Raw genomic sequence first — 25,882 nt, forward strand, 5'->3', positions numbered from 1 at the left:
GGGAGTTTCCAGGCCATGGACCCAAAATGTCAACGTTTTGGTCCCCGAGCCACTTAGTTATCACTTTTGCCTTATGGCACAGTGCTCCATCGTGCTGGAAAATGTATTGTTCTTTACCAAAATGTTGTTGGTTTGTTGGAAGAAGTTGCTGTTGGAGCGTTTTTTGGTACCATTCTTTATTCATGGCTGTGTTTTTGGGCAAAATTGTGATTGAGCCCACTCCCTTGGATGAAAAGCAACCCCACACATGAATAGTCTCAGGATGCTTTACTGTTGGCATGACACAGGACTGATGGTAGCGCTCACCTTTTCTTCTCCGGACAAGCCTTTTTCCTGATGCCCCAAACAATCGGAAAGAGGCTTCATCGGAGAATATGACTTTGCCCCAGTCCTCAGCAGTCCATTCACTTTTAGTTAAGAACGGGAGGGTGAGGGAGCAATACACCGGGGCATGGTCAGACCACAAAATGTTGCCAATGGAAGTGGAGTCCAACCATGACAGGGCGGGTTGCTGGATTCAAATGTGGTCTATTCTACTATAAGAAGAGTGCGGAGCCGAAAAAAATGTGTAGTCTTTGTCCGAGGGATGTTGCAAACGCCACAGGTCAAGTAGTTGTAGCTGCAACAATGCTCTTTTCACTTTTTTAATAGCTGTATAGGAAAGGGTTGCCCGTCCCGAGGAGTTATCAAGCGTGGGGTCAAAAGTGAGATTAAAGTCCCCGCTAAAAATGACCGTTCCGCGGATTAGGGGCAGGGCCTTGTCAACTAAGTCAATTAGGAATGCAACCTGATTTTGGTTTGGGGCATAGGCGTTAATAATGGTGAATTCCTGGCCTCCTATCAGAAGCGTGAGAATAATATAACGAGCTCCGGGGTCAATTACACAGCCCAGTACATGGTGAGGGAGAGATTTATGTATCGCTATGGCGACACCTTTTGACTTAGTGTCTAGATTACCTGCAAAGTGCCAGGAGGTGTAATATTTATTACGAATGGCAGGAGCCTTACCGTGTTTGAAGTGAGTCTCCTGGAAACATATGGGCCCTTTGTCAGTGGAAATCTTTTCTGGGGAGTTGAAGCCCTTCACATTGAACGATGCCAGCTTGAGTGACGTCATACCTGTGACAGGAGGGAGGGGAACACACAAGGAAAGAACACTAGGGATAAGGACAAGGAGGGGAAGAAGAATCGACAAACAGTAGGAGAAAAGAAAAAGGGAGTTAACTATCAGGGTACAAGAGACCAAAGGAGGCAGTCGCTAGGGAGCTGAGATTCCCCAGGGGGTGCCTCAAACTACGTGGGAAAGGTGACAGCTTAGGAAGAGCAAACCAGCCACATTTCCTGACATAAAAAACAATGAGCCAATAATGAGTCCCGCCATCCAGACGGGGTCCAGAAGAGAGAAGCGAACATGGCTAAACGTGGAACAAAAGTGTCCAAGACCATAAAAGCAACAAAAGCCGCCTGGGGCAGTCAGTCAGACGGCCCGACCAGTGTGATGTCTTCAATGACGGCCCACCTGCAAAACAATTTAACTACAGTTCCTAAAACAGAAGGAGGAAACAAGGTTAAGCATTATTGGTGCCGATGAAAAGCGAGCACGGGGCTCCAAAGGGGCGTTCAAGTGTCCCAGTCAGCTGAGGATCTTTGGCGACGGTTCATAGGATGCCGTCTTCTTTGCTCAGGTGGGGGCAGTGTGGACGCTATAGGTAGTCCAGATCTGTTGGGCTCAGGTGAACGGGGACCACCCAGTTGGGCGGGTTTAGGATTCAGTATGGTGGGCCAAGGGCCAAAATTGACAGGCGGCAAGTCCAGAGCCAACAAAAAGTCCGGCAAGTCCTCCGGGCTATGCAGAACCACTGCTTGTTTCCTGGGTCCAGCAAAAAGGGGCGAATGGATAGCCCCATCTGTAGGGGATTTCGCGTTCCCTCAGGAGATCCAGTAAGGGTCGGAGCGCAGCCCTCTGTGCAAGAGTGTGTCGAGAGAGGTCCTGTAGTAGTTGCAGGGAGGAACCCTCGTAGGACAGAGGCGACAACTGACGTGTGTAGTTCAAGATCCGTTCTTTAAGAGCATAGAAGTGAACTCTGCAGATAACATCTCTCGGCTTAGAGCTATCTGGATTGGAAGGTCTGAGAGCTCTGTGTACTCAATCAATTTCAATGTGGGTGCCCGGCGGTCGTCCCAGGATTTTATTGAACAGCCCGACCACAGTGGGCATGAGATCAGGTGTCGTGACAGATTTCAGAGAGGCCACAGATCCGCACATTATTGCGCCGGTTGCGGTTCTCAATATCATCTAGGTGGTAATGAAGCGCGTTGAGTTGTTCGCTATGGGAATGAACCGCATCTTGGAGAGTAGACACTGTAGCAGACGGCTTTGTTTGCGGCCCTGCAGCCGGGCCTGAGCTTCCGGCGGGGGTCCTCGATCCAAAGTCTCGGGTGGCAGGTGGGGAGGACGCCTGGGGCATCATGAGCGGGCGGGGAGACGAGCTCCGGGACCCGCCGTTACCTGTCGCCGGCGAGGAGAGAGGGAGTGGAGGCACCGAGGAGGATCGCCGACGGCATGAGGACCGGGTCAGGCTCGCCAGGGTGTCCGGGCGCTCAGACGGTGAGTGCAGCAGCGGCGCGGCGGGGCCATCTTGTAGGCCTGTGCGGCGGTCTTGGCAGGCTGGAGACAGAGCGGCCGATTGTCTGGCGAAAAGAAGAGGCAGGTCTCCTTGGGATGAAGCCAGGGGAGCCGATGGACGGGCTCTACCCTTTTTTACCGATTTCCCCATCAGGATGGCTGCGGATTTCTGCAGGAGTGTGGCGGAGCTCTCAGAGAGCACATCTTCACTCTTCCATGGCTGGCCACGCCCCCCAAGATCTCAATCTTTAATCTTAAAATCTGACAGAGAAGAGCAATTACAGCGACCCCGGAGATATTGCCCTTTCGGTATCACTCTCTTGAGGGGGAGAGGGTGGCAATTATCCAAGCGCAACAAGCTATTGGTTGCTGTTTTTTTTGCAAAACAAGCTGGTATGAATGGTGCCATACTGAGTTTTCATAATGGTAAGGTCAAGAAAGATAATCTGAATGGGGTTAATATCCTAGGTGAAAAATAGGCCGCATCAATTGATGTTCAAAGCCTTGACAAAGTCACTGAATTCCTCTGCTGTCCCTGTCAAGAGAATCAAAACACCATCGATGTAGCAAAGCCACATCGCGATGTGGGAGGACCATGCCACAAAGTCATCCCCAAAAACCATGTATTTCTCCCACCAGCCCAGCTACAGGTTGGCATACGACAGCGCGCAAAGACTCCCCATGGCCACGCCCCTGAGCTGGTGGTAGAAGCGGCGATTGAACAGGAATACATTGTGAAGAATGAACCTTAACAGGTTGAGGACAAACTAATTGTGGGTAAAAAAATTCTGTCCCTCTTTGTTGTAAGAAGTGCCGCACTGCCCCTATACCATCCTCATGGGGAAAAGAGCTGCAGAGGACCTCCACGTCAAGACTGGAAAGTAGTGTATTGCCCTCGATGTGGAGGCCATCCAGCTTGTTGACAATTTCCATAGAATCCCTCAAATATGAAGGCAGGGACAGAACGAAGGGTCTGTGTATAACGTCAACGTAGTTGCCGATTTGTTGTGTAAGGCTATTCGTACCCGAAACAATAGGTCTGCCTTTTAAAGGATGTAAACCCTTATGTATTTTGGGTAAACTGTAAAAGCATGCGAATTGTGGGTATATAGGTAAAAGGGCCTGGTATTCGATCTTATCAATCAAGTTACGTGTCAGGGCCGGAATAAAGAGATTTTTAAGCTCAAGTATGTATTGGTCCGTGGGATGGCCCGGTAATACTTCATAGCAGTCCCTATTTTTAAATATGTCCAAACACATCTTGAGATACTGCTCATGACCCAAAACTACACTGTTGCTCCCCTTATCTGCCGCCTTAATCGCTATCGAGGTATCCTGCTCAAGTGACAGCAAACCCACCAATTCGCTTTTTGTGATGTTGTTTTTACAATTTGAGCCCTCCAACTGTGACAGGTCAATCAATTTTTTTTTTAAATATCCATTGGAGTGGTGTCACCATTGCGAGGGTTCAATTCAGAGCGATTCTTTATAGATGTGAAGGGTCCATCGCCTGGGATTTTTATATTTTCACCTAAAGGCTCAGCTAGATTCCTCATATCTACCATATCGGTAATGTCAATACCCAATTCTGCACATTGACGTTTATCGTGACACAAACTTTTTCCACTTGAGTTTTCTCACAAAGAGATTGAGGTCTTTGACCCACCCGAATAGATTAAAGGCATGGGTCGGGACCAACGAAAGGCCCTTTTTGAGAATGTTAATTTCTGCTTCCGTAAGTCTTCTAACTGATAGGGTTAAAACTTGTAGCTCATCAGATGACACTACGGTTGATGCAGGTGATATTGGCACATACTTGGGGATCCTTCCTTTCCCTGAACATATAAGTTGAAATGGGAGACACCTTGCCTAAAAAATTGCCCCTAGATGATACACCTCTACCCCTCAGTGAGTTCCCCATATCAATTTATTAAACCAAAAGCCAAGAACAGTGGTGGGTGTACCCCCACAAAAATGTTAATGTCTCAAAAACTTGTCATGTGTCCTTAAAGGGAACCTGTCACCTGGACTTTGGGTATAGAGCTGAGGACATGGGCTGCTAGACGGCCGCTAGCACATCTGCAATACCCAGTCCCCATAGCTCTCTGTGCTTTTATTGTGTCAAAAAAAACTATTTGATACATATGCAAATTAACCTGAGATGAGTCCTGTATGTGAGATGAGTCAGGGACAGTGTATTTTACATTTAGTCAATAGACTACAGATTGCCTACTCTTGACGTGCACTTATTTATTTTGTAATCTTATTTTGTAGTAAAAATTAACTTTTATTTGTTAAATTTAATAAACTATGAAAACTAACAATGACCTACTTAAATTATAAGTTTAAAACTCTCACCAGTGGGCCTGAATGATATTACACTTGATATATATTAATCTACTGACGGCCGTTTGGTATTGACAACTGTGACTATTTCCAGCTGACTGTTTGCCTCTTATATGCTGGAATGGATATTAATGTCCACTATTTAGCAACAGTTATTTGCAACATTGTCAGCAGGCCGTTCAGTATTAGTGCCTATTGGCACAGATTTATTATGTTGGTGATAGTGCTGCGGTAACTGCCTTCTACCTGTCCTATCACTTGGATTTATTCAGTACGTTCTCATTACAGCATCATCCCTCACTGTGCTGCTTTCTATTGGCAACGCAGTCACTAGCTACTATGTGATCTTGCTGTTCAATAGCTATCACCCTTATGATAGGTCCACTGTGATCTAAAATCTCAAACGCTGCCCCCCGACATGTTTCGCCATGGATATGGCGTCCTCAGGGGATCGGGCAGTCTGTGAGTCAGGGACAGGACTCATCTCAGGCAAATTTGCATATGTATCAAATCGGGTTTTTTACACAATAAAAGCACACAGAGCTATGGGGACTGGGTATTGCGGATGTGCTAGCGGCCATCTAGCAACCCATGTCCTCAGCTCTATACACAAAATACCGGTGACAGGTTCCCTTTAAGCATCAATTACAGCTTGACAACGACCTCTCATGCTATTCACATGTCGACTTATTGTCTGCTGAGGCATGGCATCCCACTCTTCTTGATGGGCAGCCCTCAGGTCATTGAGGTTCTGAGTTACAGGCCTCTACACAGAGACTCAGCTAATCCCATAACTTATGAATGGGATTCATATCTGGAGAAAGTGCAGGCCACTCCATTTGAGGTATCCCAGTCTCCAGCTGCCGTTCCCTAATAATGCAACCTTGACAAGCTGGCGCATTGTCGTCCATAAAGATGAAATTAGGCCTGGGCTTTTTGCAGAGGCACAAGGATTAATGAGGTTATTCAAGTATTATGGGCTTCTGGTCATTGTACCATTTAGAAAAAGTAAGTCAGTTCTGTATTGACTAGACACACTTTCCCACACTGTAACACCACCACCACTAAAGGCTCACCAGTGGCTGATGCACAGAGCTCTCCCTGACGTCTCCAACATTTTTGGCGGCCATAATTTCTGCTCAGAGTGAATCGACTTTCCTCAGTGGACAGCACTGAGACCCACTGGTCCCTCGCCAGCGTAGATGCTCCCTGGCCCATGCAAGACAATGACCCAAAATTGCCTAGTGGTGTGGTCACGTAACCTTGCAGGTCATCTAGCACGCAGACCATGATGATGCAGTTTCAAATGGTCTGATGTGACACTTGGGTGTCTCTCAAATGTACTTCGAGTTGTGGGGCATTCATCTTCCGGGTCTGTAGGGCATTGTTCACAATGATGCAGATAATCATAAAAGTAGGAGACCACTATCCGGCGCTGCAGGCATATAGGTCAGTCCTTACGTTTTATCGCCTACAAAGCTCAAGGAGCAGCCACACAGAGAGCAATTTTAATTAATTATTTCCTTTATTGGATATCCAAAAACATTGAATGGTATATCAGTTAAAACATATACAAAAACAGCACATAATGGGAACACTACGGTGTTACAAATAATTTGTATAAAAACAGAGTAAGCTCCAAACCAATAAGGGACTAGTATCCCCCCATACACAATTGTAGGGCAGTATCAGCCCAGTGGGGCACCTATAATGGTGATAGCATCCAGGACATAAATACATAAACACTCCAAACATTAAAGGAGTGTAAGCCTGGGTGCAGCCAACACTGGGCAGGGACTGCAAAAGGAACGGGGGAAGAAAAAAGATCACAGTTTAAAGTGATCACGTTTTGTAATAATTTTTTATTAAAGTCAACGCGTTTCAAGGGCGGAGTGCATTACAGAAGAGGGAAGTATATTGGATGTACCAACTAGATACACTGAGCCCACGAGGTTTGAACAAAATCAGCGAGACTATTCTATGAATGAAATCAGTGAGACTTTTTTGAGATAACAAAAATAATACATATATAAAATAAGGACTACATAATGACCAACAATACATATTCGACAGGCAATGACACACAATCCTGTGTGTGTATGTGTATATATATATGTGTGTGTGTGTATAATATATATATATATATATATATACACACATATATATATATATATACACACACACACACACACACACACACACACACGTGTATATGCCTGTATAATCCCTCTATAACAACAGCCCATAGAAAATTAGGACTAGCAGAACAATGTTAGAGAATATTAAATATATACCAAAACACCTCCATTACATATATCCATCCGCACGCACATCTACCTCATTTTATGTGATTTTACTCTGTTTAATTCTGTGTAACTTGATGTGTCATTTTTTTTATATATATGTATATTTTTTTATATATGTCCTATATATCTATCCAATTACCCCTATCAACTTTGCCCCCTATGAGCCCATCCATTTTTAAACTACGCTAAAAATAGCTAACTAGATGGAGATTTATTTTTATCATAGTATACAAGAATGCAATGAGAATTATGGGTGTAATCCCAATATATATATATATATATATATATATATATATATATATATATATATATATATATATATATATATATAGTTTTACTATGGCAAGACACAGCTTATAGTATCTTCTGAAAGACAATCGGAGCTCGATAATAATAATAACAATAATAACAATATCCTAATCCCTTTGGCTCAGACTGGCCAAGAACTTTGATTCTAGTTTCAACTGCAATTTCACACTCACCCCCGCTATATACCAGCAGCCTATATGACAACTAGATGGACATCGGGACCAGGCGTCCAAATAAGGGAACACACAGGAATCACCCTATTTCCTGTGAAACGAGAGTCCCGCAGGGCCACTACACTAGCTGATGCAGGGAACAGGATAACACCAGCGCTGCACAGCATGACGATGTGGATTGTATTACTCCAGTCCAGAGATCGGGCAGTGCTGGTGTTTCACAAGATCGAGACAGGCAGTATCCTACAGAGCAACTGACACGGAGGATCGCTGCACACAGAGAGCATAGAGCTGGAAATGGCTCTGGCTCTGTGTAGGAGAACTCCGTGTGCTGTGGAGATACCAGCGCAAGAAGGCGCATATTTTAGTGATATGAAATGGACTATTAAATGTATCAGTTTAGAATATGGATGAAGCAGCCACATGTATCGCTCAGTCTAGCGCAACTGTAGCCCACATATTTTATACTACAATATATTCTTTTAGGTAACACATTAGATACAAGTGTGCATCTCTCCTAGTATCTTCTTCTAATTGACGTAATTGAAAGCTATCTAGGACCCTCATTATACTAAACACGCCCGTCTCTACCTTTGTACCTCCCTCTGATTAACCCGCCAAAACAGTGTTTTAAATGTTTCAATCACAAGTGAGTTTGTATTCTGTAAATTGTCTTGACGAAGGGGGCACTCCGCCCTTGACACGCGTTGACTTTAATAAAAAATGATTACAAAACCTAAGGACTGACCTATATGCCTGCAGCGCCGGATAGTGGTCTCCTACTTTTATGATTACCTGCATACCAATTTTCCTGGAACTACCGAGACAGGAAGAGGCCCAGGCAGCAGTACGGCATCCCCTGAAGCTGGTGGGGATAGATACCAGCTAAGGCATCTATAGCTGTTGTGACTCCTCACAACAGCATCTGGTAAGCAAATTACGCACCTAATATTATATTGTTTATAAGGCGATACCACACATGAGGCGCTGTGTTTTTTCTCTTTTTCTTGTCTATTGTTCACAATGAAGCAGTCATCAGTGTGGGATGTGCTTTTATGAGACTCTTCCAGTCTCTCTGTATCTCTGTTGCAACCTGCTGATGACACTGACACTCTAAGCTCAGTGGCCACTTCTGTCTGGGAACATTCTGCTTGAATCCTCGCAATGGCAAGGTACTGTTGATCAATTGTTAGGTGTTGTCTTGGTCTCATTATGTCAAAATGTAACCAGCATGATGAGGACGACTGTTTAAATACCAATTCGAATTGAACCAGGAAATTTATTGGCCGATTCATGGATCAAACACATTGTAAATTTTGCCGTTAAGCTCCTTGTTAGAGAACAGCAAGTTGTGCAAAAAGTACTAAATGATTGAACAGTTGGCCATGTGCATTCAAAAGTTCAGAGAAGGTCACATTAAGTTCACCTGTAAAGGTTAAAATAAATTTTAGGTCCATCCTGAAATTTTTGCCACAAGCCAAATATCCCTAACTTTTTGTGAGTAGTGTATGTAGCAGCACTCTACAAATATGCAAGCTGAAACGTAGCCTTACATGTCGTATAACCACACAATACTTGTTTGACTTTATGTAACCTTGTGAAAATGATTAGCTACAGTATGTTAAACCAAACAGTGTGTGGTTTTCTTGAAAAGTGGATGTTTTTAAATATTCCATGAAAAAAGTAATAAAAATGCAACAATTTATTTTATATTATTACATAGCAAAATACACAACTCATGTCTAACAAAACAACAAAAATGAAACCATAGATTTAAGATAAATTGAACACGTAAAAAATATTTAGAAACTGTACTGACAAAGGCAAAAAAATAGAAGTTTAATTAAAATGCCGTAGCAAACCGGTGTTCTCAATAATAATTTAAGGATGGGGCATCTGCCATAGGTCCCTTAAAGGGGTATTCTGGTTATGTTAAGTTATCCCTGATCCACAGGATCAGGGATACTACTAAGTCATACCATTAGAACCCCCACCAATCACGAGGCCCCCAGACCCAGTGGACCCCCCCCCAAAGTGAACAGAGAGGCAGGTCTGGCATGTGTGCAGACGCTCCATTCATTTCTATGGGAGTTTCGAACATAGCTGTGGTTAGGGAATAACTTAACATACCGTAAGTGGAATATCTCTTTAGGTCAGGACAATGGACCAGTGCTTGTCAACTTGACAATTTTTCTTCTCATTTCTTTAATCATTTCCATTAACATGTGACAATTATAAGGAAGTGATGGGCATGTTGCTTTCTGAGAAATTCCAAAAAATAATTGCAGAAAAAGCCTAGTGCAAACATAGGGGGTCATTTATGACCAGATATACGCCACTTTTGTGGTGTTTATCTGGCGCAGATTCTGTCGCACACCATGGTACGGCAGAATCTTCAACTTATTCCCCGCTCATGCCAAGTCTAAAAAAGTGGGCATGGTGCGGGCGGGGAAGGAGCTGGTGCGTTTCATTCATAATTTTCTACGCCTGGTCTAGGAGTAGAAAATAGTCAAAATGTAAGACAGCAAGGAAGCTGTCTTACATTTAGAATCGACAGTGGATACGCCGAAATTATGCAGAGGCCGGTGCCTTCACATAACTTCGGCAATCCACCGCCAGCGCAGGGTCTTATTAAGGCCGGTGTCTAAAGCGTCGGTCTTAATAAATGTGCTACATATTATTATTTTTTCTTTGCTTTGAAAATTTCTCTATTCTCTACACTACACATTAATACATATGAAGTGTATAACGTCAAACTTTTCTTAGAATGAACAAAATACATAAACCTTTATTTAAATCTTATACTTAAAATTGGCACCAGTAAAAAACACTGAAAAACATTTCTAATAAAAGGCAGAATGGAAAACTGGGCAAAAAATGTAATCTACACATAATCTGGATGAACACTGAAATAACATTTTTGGACCCAAAATACAGCTTAAGCATTAATAGAAATTAAAGAGAATTAATAGAATTAATCAGATACTACTTCTTTTCAATACTGCATCAGTTTCTACTAACAGGTGTTACCATTGGAGCAGCCAGAAACAGACGTAGGTCGCAAGGGATAACCTACACAAATTTAGCTTTACTTGCCTTGTACTAATCTTGAATGATAGCACTTAATAGCCTTCAGATACATGATGGCTTCTCTGAGCTCGGTTTTCATTTCTCAAATCTTTTCAGAACATGTGTACAGTGTGAACATGCTATATCGCATCAAGTATGTAATTAGTATCGCAAAATATGTATTTCCAGTCATATAGATTCTATATAGAAATCAAACTGGAGTTCACAAGAGAACACACACACACACACACACACACACTTAAGGGTACATTCACATGACTGTATGAATTTTTGCGGAACGGGTGCGGACCTATTCATTTCAATGGAGCAGCAAAATATGCAGACAGCATACCGTGTGTTCGTGCATCCGTTGTTCCGTTCCATGGCATCACAAAAATATAGAGCATGTCCTATTCTTGTCCGCAATCGCAGAAAAAAATAGGCATTTTCTATATAGCGCCAGTCATGTGCAGTCAGCAAAATGCGGAATGCACACGGCTGGCATCCATGTTCTGTAGATCCACTATCTGCAGACCGCAAAACAGTCATGTAAATGTAGCCTAAAAGTGCATGAGAGCATTCACTGTCCAACCACCTTGTAAGCTGCTCCACCTGAGGTGTTCAACATATGACCTTTCCAGAAGCGTGGCAAAAGGAGAGTATATGCCCTAAGCTTCATGGGCTGTAAAGCGGGTACATCGCCTCTCTTATTTAATGACAGTGGCACTTTATTAATCTCACATACAGACTATAGCAGTCAGGCGCTTGAGGAGCTGATCATTTATACGGTCTCAATATAATTCTTAATTTATGTAGCATTTAAAGTATACACCCAATTAGGTTTTTACTAAATGTCGTGCAGCCCAGCTAAAGAGTTTTGTAATATACTTCAGTAATACTTAAGTTTTTTATTTTTTTTGGTCTATTCTGAAAATAAAAGCATGGACTATCCGTTCTGGGCCTCTAATTGATTTTTATATTGAATAAGTGCTATGAAAAAAAAAAAAGTTTTCATAATTCTGCCAATATTTTTTGGGGTAAGCTTTAAATACAGTCTATTCCACTTTTGTGAACATCGTAAAAGCTATTAAAGTGCTAACAATTTTCAGCAGTGCATTGCGTATCTACTATTGTATGCCACGCTATTGAAACAATATTGCCTCCAACCAAATAATTCTAGCTACAATTGTTTCACGCTACTGGCAGACAACAGCCTGCTGGAGCTCTCTGGATCTGGCATCGCCAGATGTTACTGGAATGCCGGCTGGCCCCATTGACTATAATGGGGTCTGGCTGCTAACCAGCAAATATGCTAGGATTCGGCCAGACAAATACGGCTTTACAAGGTAGCAGCAGGTCTCCATTGGACCCCATTATAATCAACGGGGCTGTTGGACATTCCAGTAACATCAAGCAATATGATCCAGAGAGCTCCAGCAGGTTGTTCTCTGCCGGCAGTGTAAACCAGGTCTTAGCCTGTCATCTATTCAAGTAAACAGTAATCATATACAGCTTTGGATGAAGAATCATTCAGACTGTGTAAACACATCGGAAAATGTTTAAATAGAAATTTTAAGATTCCTGAAGTGCTTTTTTTGCTTCCGAAACGTTTGATCAAAAGGCACAAAAAGGTGTGATTGGTCCAGTATCAGGAATAGATGGTGATAACCTCTCGGCCTCCTCCGCGAACCAGCAGCACTCTTTCCAGACCTTCTGTTAATACCTCGAGGAACTCCATATCTACAGATTAACTATAAGGATTGACAAACAGGAAATATTTTTGGTTTCATTTTCAGACATACAGTATATAGCCTTTAATTGATACAAATTCTTTAGTATGGAGGAATTCTGACACTGCTATTTCCATCTTTTTTTTTTTAAAGCATTTACCCTTAAAATTTATATATAAATATTTTTATTCTATGTGTCAAGATACGTGTGGGGATATATTATGTGTTTTGATGGAATAAAATGTATTAAAAACAAAATTCCTTGTTGCCTTGTGATCAAGAGGTTGAGAGAATTGGGAAAAAAAATCCTCCTGAATTTTTTTTTCCATGGAAATTTTAAATTTTGAATTTAAAAGTCTTAAAGGGGTTGTCCCACGAAAAACATCCTACTGTTTTAAAACCAGCACCTGGATCAGTCAGTCCACAGTCCACAGTCCATGCTGCAGTCAGTCCGTCCACAGTCCAGTGTCCATGCTGCAGTCAGTCCGTCCACAGTCCAGTGTCCATGCTGCAGTCAGTCCGTCCACAGTCCAGTGTCCATGCTGCAGTCAGTCCGTCCACAGTCCAGTGTCCATGCTGCAGTCAGTCCGTCCACAGTCCAGTGTCCATGCTGCAGTCAGTCCGTCCACAGTCCAGTGTCCATGCTGCAGTCAGTCCGTCCACAGTCCAGTGTCCATGCTGCAGTCAGTCCGTCCACAGTCCAGTGTCCATGCTGCAGTCAGTCCGTCCACAGTCCAGTGTCCATGCTGCAGTCAGTCCGTCCACAGTCCAGTGTCCATGCTGCAGTCAGTCCGTCCACAGTCCAGTGTCCATGCTGCAGTCAGTCCGTCCACAGTCCAGTGTCCATGCTGCAGTCAGTCCGTCCACAGTCCAGTGTCCATGCTGCAGTCAGTCCGTCCACAGTCCAGTGTCCATGCTGCAGTCAGTCCGTCCACAGTCCAGTGTCCATGCTGCAGTCAGTCCGTCCACAGTCCAGTGTCCATGCTGCAGTCAGTCCGTCCACAGTCCAGTGTCCATGCTGCAGTCAGTCCGTCCACAGTCCAGTGTCCATGCTGCAGTCAGTCCGTCCACAGTCCAGTGTCCATGCTGCAGTCAGTCCGTCCACAGTCCAGTGTCCATGCTGCAGTCAGTCCGTCCACAGTCCAGTGTCCATGCTGCAGTCAGTCCGTCCACAGTCCAGTGTCCATGCTGCAGTCAGTCCGTCCACAGTCCAGTGTCCATGCTGCAGTCAGTCCGTCCACAGTCCAGTGTCCATGCTGCAGTCAGTCCGTCCACAGTCCAGTGTCCATGCTGCAGTCAGTCCGTCCACAGTCCAGTGTCCATGCTGCAGTCAGTCCGTCCACAGTCCAGTGTCCATGCTGCAGTCAGTCCGTCCACAGTCCAGTGTCCATGCTGCAGTCAGTCCGTCCACAGTCCAGTGTCCATGCTGCAGTCAGTCCGTCCACAGTCCAGTGTCCATGCTGCAGTCAGTCCGTCCACAGTCAAGTGTCCATGCTGCAGTCAGTCCGTCCACAGTCCAGTGTCCATGCTGCAGTCAGTCCGTCCACAGTCCAGTGTCCATGCTGCAGTCAGTCCGTCCACAGTCCAGTGTCCATGCTGCGCCTGTGTCACGGTGGGGAGTGGGGTAAAACTCCCCACTGTATAGCGTGGGAAAAAGGGGAAGCAACTAGGCCTGGACACCAGGAAAAGGGAGCAGGTCACCTCCTAAGTCACCCTAATATGGGACCTAACTCCTAACCGTATGAGCCGACCCAGATGGCAGATGGGCTCATACAAAGGAACCTCGGACCCCATATCGCCCTGATGATCCCTGAATAAAGGTTAGGAGCTAGAGACGACCGGTTCCTCCAGAACGCGGATGAACAGGAGTCTCACAGGCCAAGCAGCAAAAGGTAAGGGAATACAGTGAGCAGCAACTGGGTCGGCAGGTGATACGACAACACACCAGAACAACAAGCACTTCCATTCTGCAGCAACAGGGTGGAACACCAGCACCAAGACTACCTGGACTCCCATGCGGACAGAATGCATGGCCGCCCTAGGCAGAGCTGCTCACTGACTTGTGGTTCCCCCTCCAGGGAACCCAGGGGCCCTCTCACCAAAGGCACAGACAGACAGGGGCATGTCTAGCAACCATGCTGGATAACACACCAAACATGTAACACAACACTAGACATAACACACCCTGTACATAAACACTCACCAAACATATACAAGGGAAGGAAGGGGAAAATACATAAGGATGACATCAGAAGACCTCAATGTCTAACTAGGTGGCCCTCACACTGGCAGGATGGAATATCCAGGGCAGTAGCATAGCTCCAGCACACACACCAAGGCTGGAGACCTACTGACCTCTCGCTCACAGCACCAGATTAAGAAGAGTCATGAGGCCACACCCAGAACACACCTATCCAGAAAGTTAACCTCTCCAGCACCAAACAGGGAAAGAACCAGAAGAAGGAGGAAAGCACAAACATGCTGCACCATGACGCGTTGCCCCTGGCAACCAGCATGCAAGGCTAATGTGTCATGACACACAACAACAAGACCATGACACAGCTGTGACAGGCTGGTAGGTCCTTATTTTAAGATAAATTCTGTGGTTGGTTTATATGTTTGAGCATAAGGAATTGCACCTCAAGTATAAACTGGAAGCAGAGGACAGCCAGTAACATTACAGATGTCCAGTAAAAATAATGATTTTTGTACTGTTAAATTAATGTACGGTATATAAAAAGGATACAGTTTTCATCCCCATCTGTATTTTTAGGTGGACCTGGCATGTTGAGTAGTACTAATTTGGCATCATGTGATTTTGTGACTATAACTTCATTCAGTTTCACCGCAGTGTGCATCCTACGAACATTGGACTGGTTGCTGAAAGATAAAACTATATATTTTAGTATTCTGTAAGCTTAAATGCTGGGGTTGGGGTGTAATCACAAATCACTTACAGTATTTTCCATTCCCTTGAAGCAGAAATAAAAAGAAAGCAGAATATATATACAAGATAGAAAGTAATGTGGAACATAAAGATTACAAAAAACGGCACCGCGTACATTTAAGTGGCTGTTCATATAACATTTTTGTCTCCTGTTTAAAATATATACATTAGGGGAAAAAAGGAATAAAAAGTATAGTACACTACATTTTTCCATCCCTTAGAGTCCAGCAAAAAATAAAAAAACACGTATAAGAATTATATATATATATATATATTTTTTTTTTTTTACAGTGGAAGCTTATGGTGACAGATGCCACTGCATCCATTTAACGTGTATGTCATGTTTATACATTACACGTGCTATAAAAAGGTGATGTGAACACAGCCTTATATAGAATTAAGATAGGGAATATATTTAGTATACTTAAATGATTGATTAATTGATAGATATTGAATATGTGGAGAATAGGTTTATCTTAGGCTTGTTTCACACTGTCGGTACAGCCTTCCAAGCAGGCTGCTCCGGCAGAGAATGTTGGGTTTTATCCAGATCTCCGCCGGACCCCATTATAGCATTATAGTTTATTGGGCAGAACGGCATTCCGGCAGGCTGTTCCCGGCTAAAACAGCCTGCCGGATCGGTAAACAGCAAAGTGAAACAAGCCTTAGTAGATCCAGTAGATAGGGGAAATTCAGTGGAATGATTTTCCTCGTCATACATCCCCTTTTAAAAAGCAAGCGCAGCATCCACTCTTTGGCCAACGTACGGTTTTATGTCAAAAAGATCCCTGAAATGTTCTGATGAATGATTTTTCCCTCGCTTCTCAGCACTGCGTTTCTCTTTTGTCCAAGTCATGTGAATGTTCTCCGGCACCACCTCAATCTCCTCTTCATCTTCGGAACACAAGCTATCCAAGCGAATAATAGAATGTCTATCCTTTATTATCTGTGCCTAAGACATTTGGAGAGAAAAGTACAAATATTTGTGCTACAAAAAACGAGATTTTTGTATAACTTACCAGTAAAATCTCTTTCTCGCTCTTTCCTTGGGGGACACAGAAGACCTTGGGTATAGCTCATCTCCCTAGGAGGCGTGACACTAAGTTTAAACTGTTAAGCCCCTCCTCCACAGCTATACCCTCAGCCTGGAGAGAGAGACTGCCAGTTGCGTGTCCAAGTAGTGAGAAAAGGCAAAGCCCAACAAGTGGAACCAACAAGCCAACTACCCAACGGGTAAAACAAACTTGGAAACCGTGTAGAGAAAAACAAAGAATGGGTGGGTGCTGTGTCCCCCAAGGAAAGAGCGAGAAAGAGATTTTACTGGTAAGTTATACAAAAATCTCGTTTTCTCGCCCAGTTTCCTTGGGGGACACAGAAGACCTTGGGACGTTCAATAGCAGTCCAAGAGGGGAGGGACCATAGCACCAAGGCGAGGCACCCGAAGGCATCAAGAAACCCGCCACCTGCAGACCAGGCGGCCCAAGACAGCATCCGCTGAAGCCCGAGTATGCACCCTGTAGCTCGGCAAGACGTGAAAGGAAGATCAGTGACCGCCTTGCACAAATGCATGGCCGAAGCCCAATGCCTCCGGCCCAGGGGGCACCGACCGCTCTGGTGAAACAAACAGTGACACCAAAAGCAGAACCCTGCCCTTGGTGCAGTAATCACACCAACAGTCACTCTGAGAAAGCGGAGGAAGCCACCCTGGAGGCCGCAACCCTTTGCGCGGACCTTCCGGAAACACAAGAGATCGAACATTGACAAGATTCGGAGATCTCCAAGGAAAAATGCAAGGTCCAAACGTTGAAGCGTCCGTTCCCAGGAGTGGGAAGGGGAGGACGAATGCCTCGCTGAACTGAAAGACAAACACCACCTCCGAAAGGAAGGAAGAGACGGGATGGAGAACAGCCCTGTCCTGGGAAAAGAAATAAGGCTCGGAACAAGAAGAGCCGCCACTCAGGCACCCGTCAGACACGATGGCTACGGAAACACAACCGCACAGGACAGAAGGAGTAGAGAGAACTACTGTAACGGCTCCAAAGGAAAGACAGGAGCGCCAAGAACCCAGCATGTAGATCCCAGGGCGGTACCGGAGGGCAGTACAAAAGGAACCCAAGAGTCGCTCCATGGAAGAAGGCCCAGAGGGCTGGGGAACACCGAAAGAGGAAGGACAGCGCCGACACTTGACACTCCAAGCAACAGGGTCCCGGTCCCAGTCCCAGGTCCAGGTCGGACTGGAGAAGACAGAACCATGGAGAGAGAAAGGCAGAGTGGGGGAAACGCCCAGCGTCCCACAGAACCCCCGGTAAAAACCCTAAGTCCCACAACAGATCCTGAACGAAAACACGGCCAGGAGCGAACACCAGCGAGCCCGCTAGGGTCGCCCAGGCAAGCGGGTGAAAACCCAATGAGATCAGGCGCAGACCAGTAACACGGCAAAACTGGTCCCGTCGGCCCCCAAGCAACGTTGCCCTGCATCCACCCGGAGTGGGGGAGCAGAAGGACAGACGGAAGGAACCGAAGGATCCGTCCAGCAACCGCCAGGACAAAACAGGCTAAGTCCATGCCGACGTAGTCACCACAGGAAGACGTTCCACAGCCCCGGTGTGGGAGATCTAAGGACAATCTTGCCCGAATGGTAGTCCTCCCAAGCTACCGAGGAGGTAAGTCCCTAGTAGAACCATTGCCCAGAATGGAAAAAAACGCAATCAGCACCCAACGGGAGGACAGAATGCGGTAGACCCGGTAAATAGGCACACAGCTAGCACAGCCAGCGTGAGCAAGGGAGACAGTACGAGGCCAAAAGGAACACTGGAACCATCTACATGAACAACCATGCTCTCCCCAGAGGGGAGGGCAGTGAAAGAACAGCCTCTGAAGCGTGGCCGATACACAAAAGCCACATCAGAGTGATCTGTACTGAGCGGGAGCCAAACAGAGCCGGCGAGAAAAGGCAATCGAGCCAGAGGCCGGCAGAACACCCTCCAATCGAAGGAGGGATGGCCAACAGGGAAGCCACAGGACAGCTCAAGAGCAAAACCCCGCTACACCGAGACGCCCTGTACACCGTCTCGCACCAAGGTGGAGGTCCACCGGACCTGGGTAAGCGATTACCCAAGAGAAGATGGGTGACCTTCCCGAGAAGAGCGTCCCGAACCCGATAATAGATCAGACTGAAGCGCAGAGGGTGCCAACCGGAAGGACTCATACCACACCGCATCCGAAGGGGAGGAAATGGTAGTAGGCGAGGGAACCGTAGTCCCGCCAGAGCCCACGTAGAATTTGAGGGGCCCTGCAGACAGCACTCTAGACCATGTGACCACTAGCGCAGGGAAACAACGCCGTGGGAGGACGAATGGGTACGCATCTAAGGACCACGAACACACCCCGGGCGGAAGGCCAACGAAAGGAATGAGCACCACCCAGCTCGGTGCAGTAGCGAACAAGTAGAGCCCGTCTACTTATATATAAGGTATATACCTTTTAATACATTGGGCATTCATCTGCTGTTTGTTGAACACCACCTTAGGCTCACACAGGTGGACCGAATGAGCCCTTTAGAGAATAGTGCAAGGCTTGCTGCAAGCATCGTATCTCAAGAGAAAAAACATATCTCAGGAGAAAGGGAGGCATACGTACGAGTAGCCCCGTAAGCAGTGAGAAGGCCAACTCACCTATGGGAGGAGAAAGCATACACAGCCCAAACAATGGACAGAGCGCACAAGAAAGTCCGCTCACTGCAAAAAATAGTCACTCAGAGAAGGATCAGCCAGAGTCCAACCGTAACAACGGAAGTGCAAGTGCAACCTGAAAGGTAGTCATGCACAAGACTAGTACGGCATGCGATGGAACGCAAACAGTCCGCCCAGAAAAAGGGGGGAAATGTACCTGGCAACACTGCAGTCGGCAAGAGTGCAGAGACCTGCCCAAAAAAAGGGGAGGATGCCAAGGCCAGTACCCACTTCGGAAAAGTAGGACATACCATATTCCGCCCAGAAGGGGGCCATGGCCATGGCCGCACATATCCAGCAGAACGCAGGAAGGTCCACTTAGTGAAAGGGGGCATGCACAGGGTTACCATCATCAAGCGATTGTGCAAAAATCCACCCAACACCGAATTTCGTGAGAGTGCACCACTCCGCCAATGAAAGGGGACGTGTACCAGTCCAGCACAACATAAACAAGGACAGTCGTGGATCGCGTGAGCGTGCAAAATGCCGCCCATGGAATAAGGGGTGACCATGCACAAGACCAGCACCGTATCCAATGGGAGTGCAAGCATTCCACCCAAGTGAGAAGGCATGCTCAGAACCGGCAATGCATCCAGTGAGTGCAGTATTCCGCCCAGAAATGGGGGTCATGCACATGGCCAGCATCGCATCCAGTGAGAGCGCCGCCGTGGATGGGGCCATGTACAGGCCAGCAACGTACTGTCAAGAGAACAAGCACCGTCAGTGAGAGTGTACGTATCGCCTGAGGAAAGGAGACATGTCCATGGCCGGCAGCGAATCCAGCGAGAGTGCGGCACACTGCCCACGGAAGGGGGGGGGGGGGGGTGTTTATGCACATGGCCTGCAACGGATCCAGTGAGAGTGCAGTGTACCTCCTAAGAAAGGGGTACACGCACAAGGCCGGCACCGTATCCGGTGAGAGAGCAGTATTCCGCCTATGGAAGGCTTCATGCACATGGCCGGCAGCGAATCCAGTGTTCCACCTATGGAAGGGGAACGCGCACATGGCCGGCACCGTAACCGGGGAAAGCGCAGTATACCTCCTAATAAAAGGGGTTTATGCACATGGCCAGCACCGTATCCGGTGAGTGCAGTATTCCGCCCATGGAAGGGTTCATGCACATAGCCGGCAGCGAACCCAGTGAATGCAACGTCCCGCCTGTGGAAGGGGGTCGTGCGTATGGCCAACACCGCATCCGGTGAGAGTGCAGCAGTCCACCTAGAAAAGGGGGGACATGCACGAGACCAGGCCACAGCCAGGGAGAGTGCAGTATTCCGCCTAGGAAGGAGGGTCATGCACCTGCAGCCACCAGAACTAAGGTGGGCGACGAATTCTGGCCAGAAAAAAATCTGCATGCACTTGGCCAGCGCCGTATCCCAGGAGAGAGCAAGAAAACGCCTGGGAGGGGGAACATGCCCTGGCCAGCGCCGCAGCCGGGGAGCACGACATACCGCCTAAAGACAGACAGCATGCAAACAACAGCAGTACTGAATGATGAGGCTACCGCGTCCTGCGCAGCCCACAGGTCCAGTTATTTAAACAAAATTATAAAAAATTTTTTTATTTTTTTTAGTTATTAATATCACAGCCTCCCCCTGAGGCAGAAAGGGCGGCCACCATACAGGGGCACAGGCCGTACAGGCCTGCAAGAGCCGGCCAGTACCCAAAGGGTTAACAGGCATCTGGCCTGGGGGGGGCGGAGCTGCGAACCCCTGGGGGTGGGGGGAACCTCCAGGCGGGAAGAATTCGCGCTTGGAGAGTTCCCGCCCCCCCCCCTTTCCCAGAGGCCTGAATTTTGCGGCCTAGTAGGCCGTGAAGCCGGGGCCTAAAGTTTAGCGTCGCCCGGCTGCCCGGGCTGCAAGTATTAAAAGTACCGGCCGGGCCTAAGCCGGCCGCGGGAGCCCTCGTACCGGTCGCGAGTGCCACCCCGAGCGCCGGAATTGTGCCAGCAGGCCGCAAGCCTGAACAGACCATGCAGCGCCCGGCCGGCCGGAATGCACCGACGGCCGGCCGGAATGCACCGACGGCCGGCCGGGGCCTGCTGGAGCACAGCTCTAGCCGATGCCGGCTGCGGGAGCCCACCCCGCGGCCGGAAGAACCAGGGACCCGAGAGGAGCGCGGAGGTGCGGCCCAGCAGGCCGCGATGCCTGGGCCCAAATTTGCGGCGTCCGGCCAACCGGACCGATGGTCGGCCGGGCGCCCAGGTGGAGCATAGCTCGCACATGCAATGCAGGCCGCGGGAGCCCACCCCGCGGCCCGGAAGAGTCAGAGCCCGGGAAGGAGCACCAGATGGTGCGGCCCAGCAGGCCGCGAAGCCTGGACTAAATTTTGCAGCGCCCAGGACCCATGCCGTCCGCACCGGTAAGCGCCCCCTCTTTCCTGCAATCAGCGGTATGAGCTATGGAGGGGAGGAGAGGGAGCAGATTGCCGCCTTGCGGCACCCCAGGGACCACCTAGGTCCAGCAGGGCCACCCAATAGCCACTCTGCTCGGATAGGCTACCAGTATGGGGGTCAGTCACGCAGGAGACCGGGGAGGGAGGGGACGTAGGGCTGGAGAAGCCACTCTCTCACCACAGTCGTCTTCACCCTCGGTCCGTTCCAGCAGGGTCGCCCCTTCAGCTACTGGCACCGTAGTGGCAGGGCGCTGGAAGAGGGACTTGGCGTGCGGGCGACCCATGCGCTGGCGGGATGCAGGGGAGCTGGGCTGCCCTGGTCCACCTTGCCTTCTGTGGGGGAGGCAGCAGTGCGGATGACCGGCACTGGCGCAGCTCGACCCCGGGAGAAACAGAGAGGTCAAGTGCGTCTGTGTTGTCCCTGATGATCTGGAACAAAAAGAAAAGAAAAAGTAAAAATCTAAATTTTAAACAAGGAGAAAACAGCCCTGCAGAGCAGGGAGTGTCTTGCCTCCTTGGACACTAAGCAAAAACTGGCAGTCTCTCTCTCCAGGCTGAGGGTTTAGCTGTGGAGGAGGGGCTTAACAGTTTAAACTTAGTGTCACGCCTCCTAGGGAGATGAGCTATACCCAAGGTTTCTGTGTCCCCCAAGGCAACTGGGCGAGAAAAAGAAACGCACGTCAACAAAAATTTGTAAAATTGAGTTTCAGACAATTGCTATCCATCTATCGTACTGTGCAAAAGACTTGTAAAAGGTGTGGAAAAAATGCTGCAAAATAAGAATGCTTTCAAAAATAGAAGTGTTATAAGTTTAAATTTATTCTGCGGCAGCAAAACAACCCAATCATAAAGCCAATGTTATTAAAGTGAACCTGTCCCTATGAAAATGCAGTGCAGTCTGCAGGCAGCACATTATAGTAAGGAATACCTAACTGATGGGCGGCAACCCCACTGATCTTGAGAACGGGGGTCCCATGCTCTCGTCCTCATGGCGCAGCATGCCGAGCATGCGCCCTGATGCTCCATTCATTCTCTACGGGGCTGCTGGAATTCTTTTTAAACAATATGTTACCAACAATACATTCTTCAATAAATCTATGAATGTTGTGTAAGAAATAACACCCTGAATAACACCCAACACAATCCAGCGGAACACCAGGGATTTTAGAGGGTGCAATAAATAGTCTGTGAAACTCCCAGAGATGGGGTGTTACAGCTGGGGTTATTTACTCTACACTGTTATGCCAAGTGGCTCTTGGCTACAGTTATTAGAAGAAGGTCCCGATCCCGAACAGTAGCCCTTTAATAGGGTATTAACAAAACTAGCTCCTTTGGATAGTACATCTCCTATAATGTTCTTATATTCAAATTATGTGAATTTACAATAAATTATATAAAAAGAGGAGTTTGTATCACACACCTTACATACCCTATGTATTATACGCGGAAAGTTAGGTAGCAGTGAAACCTACCTCCCGATCTCGCTCTGTCTTGGTCAAGCGAATTTGTTTAAGCATCTGAGAGCGCTGTTCCATCATTAGAGTTCTTTCGTACGTGTAAGCAGAAATATCACTATTGTGCTGAAACACACAAGTTTTGAATAATTAAGCTTTTTAAAGAGGTGTTCCAGAACTTTGATATCGATGACCTACCATTTCAAAAGTAGTGAAACATAAAAAGAACTATACATATTTGGTATCACCGTAATCATATTAACCCAAATAAAGTCAACATTATTTATGCTTCATGATAAAAAGTTAAAAATAATAATAAATAATGTGCTGAGAATTTTTCCATGGACGAGCACATCCTCTTGTAAAGAGGCTTTTCTTTTGGCGTTCTCAAATGTTCTGTAAGCAGCTGCTCATAAATGAAATGTGTAGAAAAATACATGCAATACTAATGTCAAATCTTAAAGGCGATGTACATCTTTTGGGGCAAATTTTTAATTATTGCATTGTACTCATTTTGAGCTAAAAATCCTTTTTTCCATTGGTATTTATTAAAAATACAGAGCACTTTTTTCTGTATAGAGCTGAGATGCACTAGAAGCAGCCTCTGGATTATCTCTCTTTTCCGTCAGTTGGGGAGCTGACGGACTCCTTATCTCTGCTCTCTGACATTATAAACACTCATTATAGCTCAGTTCTTATCTTACTAATAAAAAAAAATTGCTTAAATAAGTGTTTATGACCTCTAGATAGTTTAGAGATCTTAGAGGACCAGCACAAAGTAAAAGTACCAGTGAAAAACTGTTAACTCTTTGTGACAGAACAGATCAATATTTGAAATAAAGGCCAATTGAAAATATGATTTTAAACCAAAAATGTGTAAAATGCAATCATAAAATTGTCTCCAAAAGTGTAGATAGCCTTTAAAGTCATATACAGTAACACACTTAAATGTAGCTGAAGAACAAAACCTTTCATCGTCTTACCATCTCAACTACTTCTACCTCAGCTTCTATTCTCAGATGATAAAGGAAAGTTGCAAGGTCCTTCTTCATTTGGATACTGTTGTCATCCATTTGTGCTACAGTAAAAATTCTCATTCTGCACTTTTTCCAAACCTGCCAAACAGATAGAAAACATTTTCTCATCATGCATGCAATCACAAAGAAGCTGAGGCAATTACACTTAACCCTTTCCTGAAGCTGCAATTTTCCTTTTTTGTATTTTTTCGTTTTTCATTCCCTGCCAAGATTTTTTATTTTTTTTTCCGGTTAACATAGCCTGTATGACGGCTTGTTCTTTCAGGGACAAGTTCTACTTTTAATATTGCATATGATGTAGTGGGAAGCTGGGAAAAAAAATACACAATTCCACCACTAATTTGTTTTTAAAAAGTGTTCTCTGATGTGGTAAAAATTACTTGTTAGTCAGCGATACCAGTTTTTCTTGTGTTTTAATACTTTTTTCTTTCTTTTCATCACCACATTCAGAACCCGTAACCTTTTTTATATTTGCATCTATGGGGCTGAGTGAGGTCTCATTTGCACTGAGATTTGTAGTTTTCAGTCATACCATTTTGGAGTGTATATGACTTTTTGTTCACTTTTCATTATTTATTTTTTTGCAAGGGCTTCAAAATGGCCATTTTGATTTTTTTTTTTTGTACGGCGTTCACCATAAGGGATAAATACATTTATATTTTAATAGTTTGGGCATTTTGGAGCTTGGCGATTCTAATGACTTTTTTTATTGTTCATTTTTATTACAGGGAAAAGAGGATGAGTAGAATTTTTATATAATTTTTTTTTTTTTTTTACCTTTTAAGCCCCTCCTAGTGGTCTTGAAAATGCAATCTTTAGATTGCATTTTTTATATTCTGCTGTTAATCTACACAGCAGATTATGAGGCCATTAATAGAAACTACAGCTCTAATACCTTGGGTTTCTTCAGCGAGACCCAGGGTATTAAGATCAACCAACGGCTCCCCCAATTGCAGTGTGGGGGAACCTTGCCGGCCCCAGGAGCGCATCCTTCCCTGGAAAAAGCATCTCAGATAAAAAAAGAGTCACATTTGACCACAGCATCTGAGGGGTTAAACGTCTGCGACTGGCTTTATTACCAATCGCAGACATTAGGTCCTGGTGTCTGCTGTGTAAAACAGCCACCCAGCAGCTATGGCACCCACTCTACAAAAAAAAATAAAAAATTAAAAATGTTCTTGAACATAAATAAATAAAATGTTTACATATGTTTTTACATGGTACTGCCGCATCCAGAAATGAGCAAACTATTACAATATAGCAGTATTTATCCTCAGCGGGGATTACCATAATGTAAAAATTGCCATATCATCTTTTTTGGGTCAACTTATCCCTGAACAAAACTGAATAAAATATGAATATGTACTTTAAAATTGTACCAATAAAAACTACAGCTTGCCCCCCCACCCCCCCCAAAAAAAACTCTGCAAATGGAAATATGAAAGTTATAGATGTCAAAATATTGCAATAAAAAAATTTGCTTAAAAAAAAAATAATAAACTTGGTTCTGCCATAACTGTACGTATTAAGGTTCTCGTCATTCTTAGCATATTCCCCAAAACAATGGCACCTTTTATTTATTTTATTTTACCCCACACAATTTTTTCCCCCATTTTTGACTACATCACTTTTTTGGACAACTTTGGGCACAAGCTTAGAGTGACCGAGGATTACTGAGTGTACCACAAGTAATGTAAATGAATGAAAATCTAACATTACTCCTGGCATGTGACAATTTTCCATATTTTAAAACGTGATA

General features: G+C 45.7%; 1 protein-coding gene across 1 annotated transcript in view; it reads right to left on the reverse strand.

Annotated features, from left to right (window-relative positions):
* Positions 1-11,208: 11,208 nt before the first annotated feature.
* SLC12A4 (solute carrier family 12 member 4) overlaps positions 11,209-25,882 on the reverse strand; it is a 78,586-nt gene continuing 63,912 nt past the window's right edge. Inside the window, exons 20-24 of the mRNA XM_044270166.1 lie at positions 24,070-24,201; positions 23,105-23,212; positions 16,274-16,458; positions 15,306-15,439; positions 11,209-12,569 (exon numbers count right to left, since the gene is read on the reverse strand). Coding sequence (XP_044126101.1) covers positions 12,478-12,569; positions 15,306-15,439; positions 16,274-16,458; positions 23,105-23,212; positions 24,070-24,201 — 651 coding nt within the window. The 3' untranslated portion in view covers positions 11,209-12,477. The remainder of the gene's footprint in view (positions 12,570-15,305; positions 15,440-16,273; positions 16,459-23,104; positions 23,213-24,069; positions 24,202-25,882) is intronic.

The sequence above is a fragment of the Bufo gargarizans genome, chromosome 10, assembly GCF_014858855.1.
Source record: "Bufo gargarizans isolate SCDJY-AF-19 chromosome 10, ASM1485885v1, whole genome shotgun sequence".
NCBI lineage: Eukaryota > Metazoa > Chordata > Amphibia > Anura > Bufonidae > Bufo > Bufo gargarizans.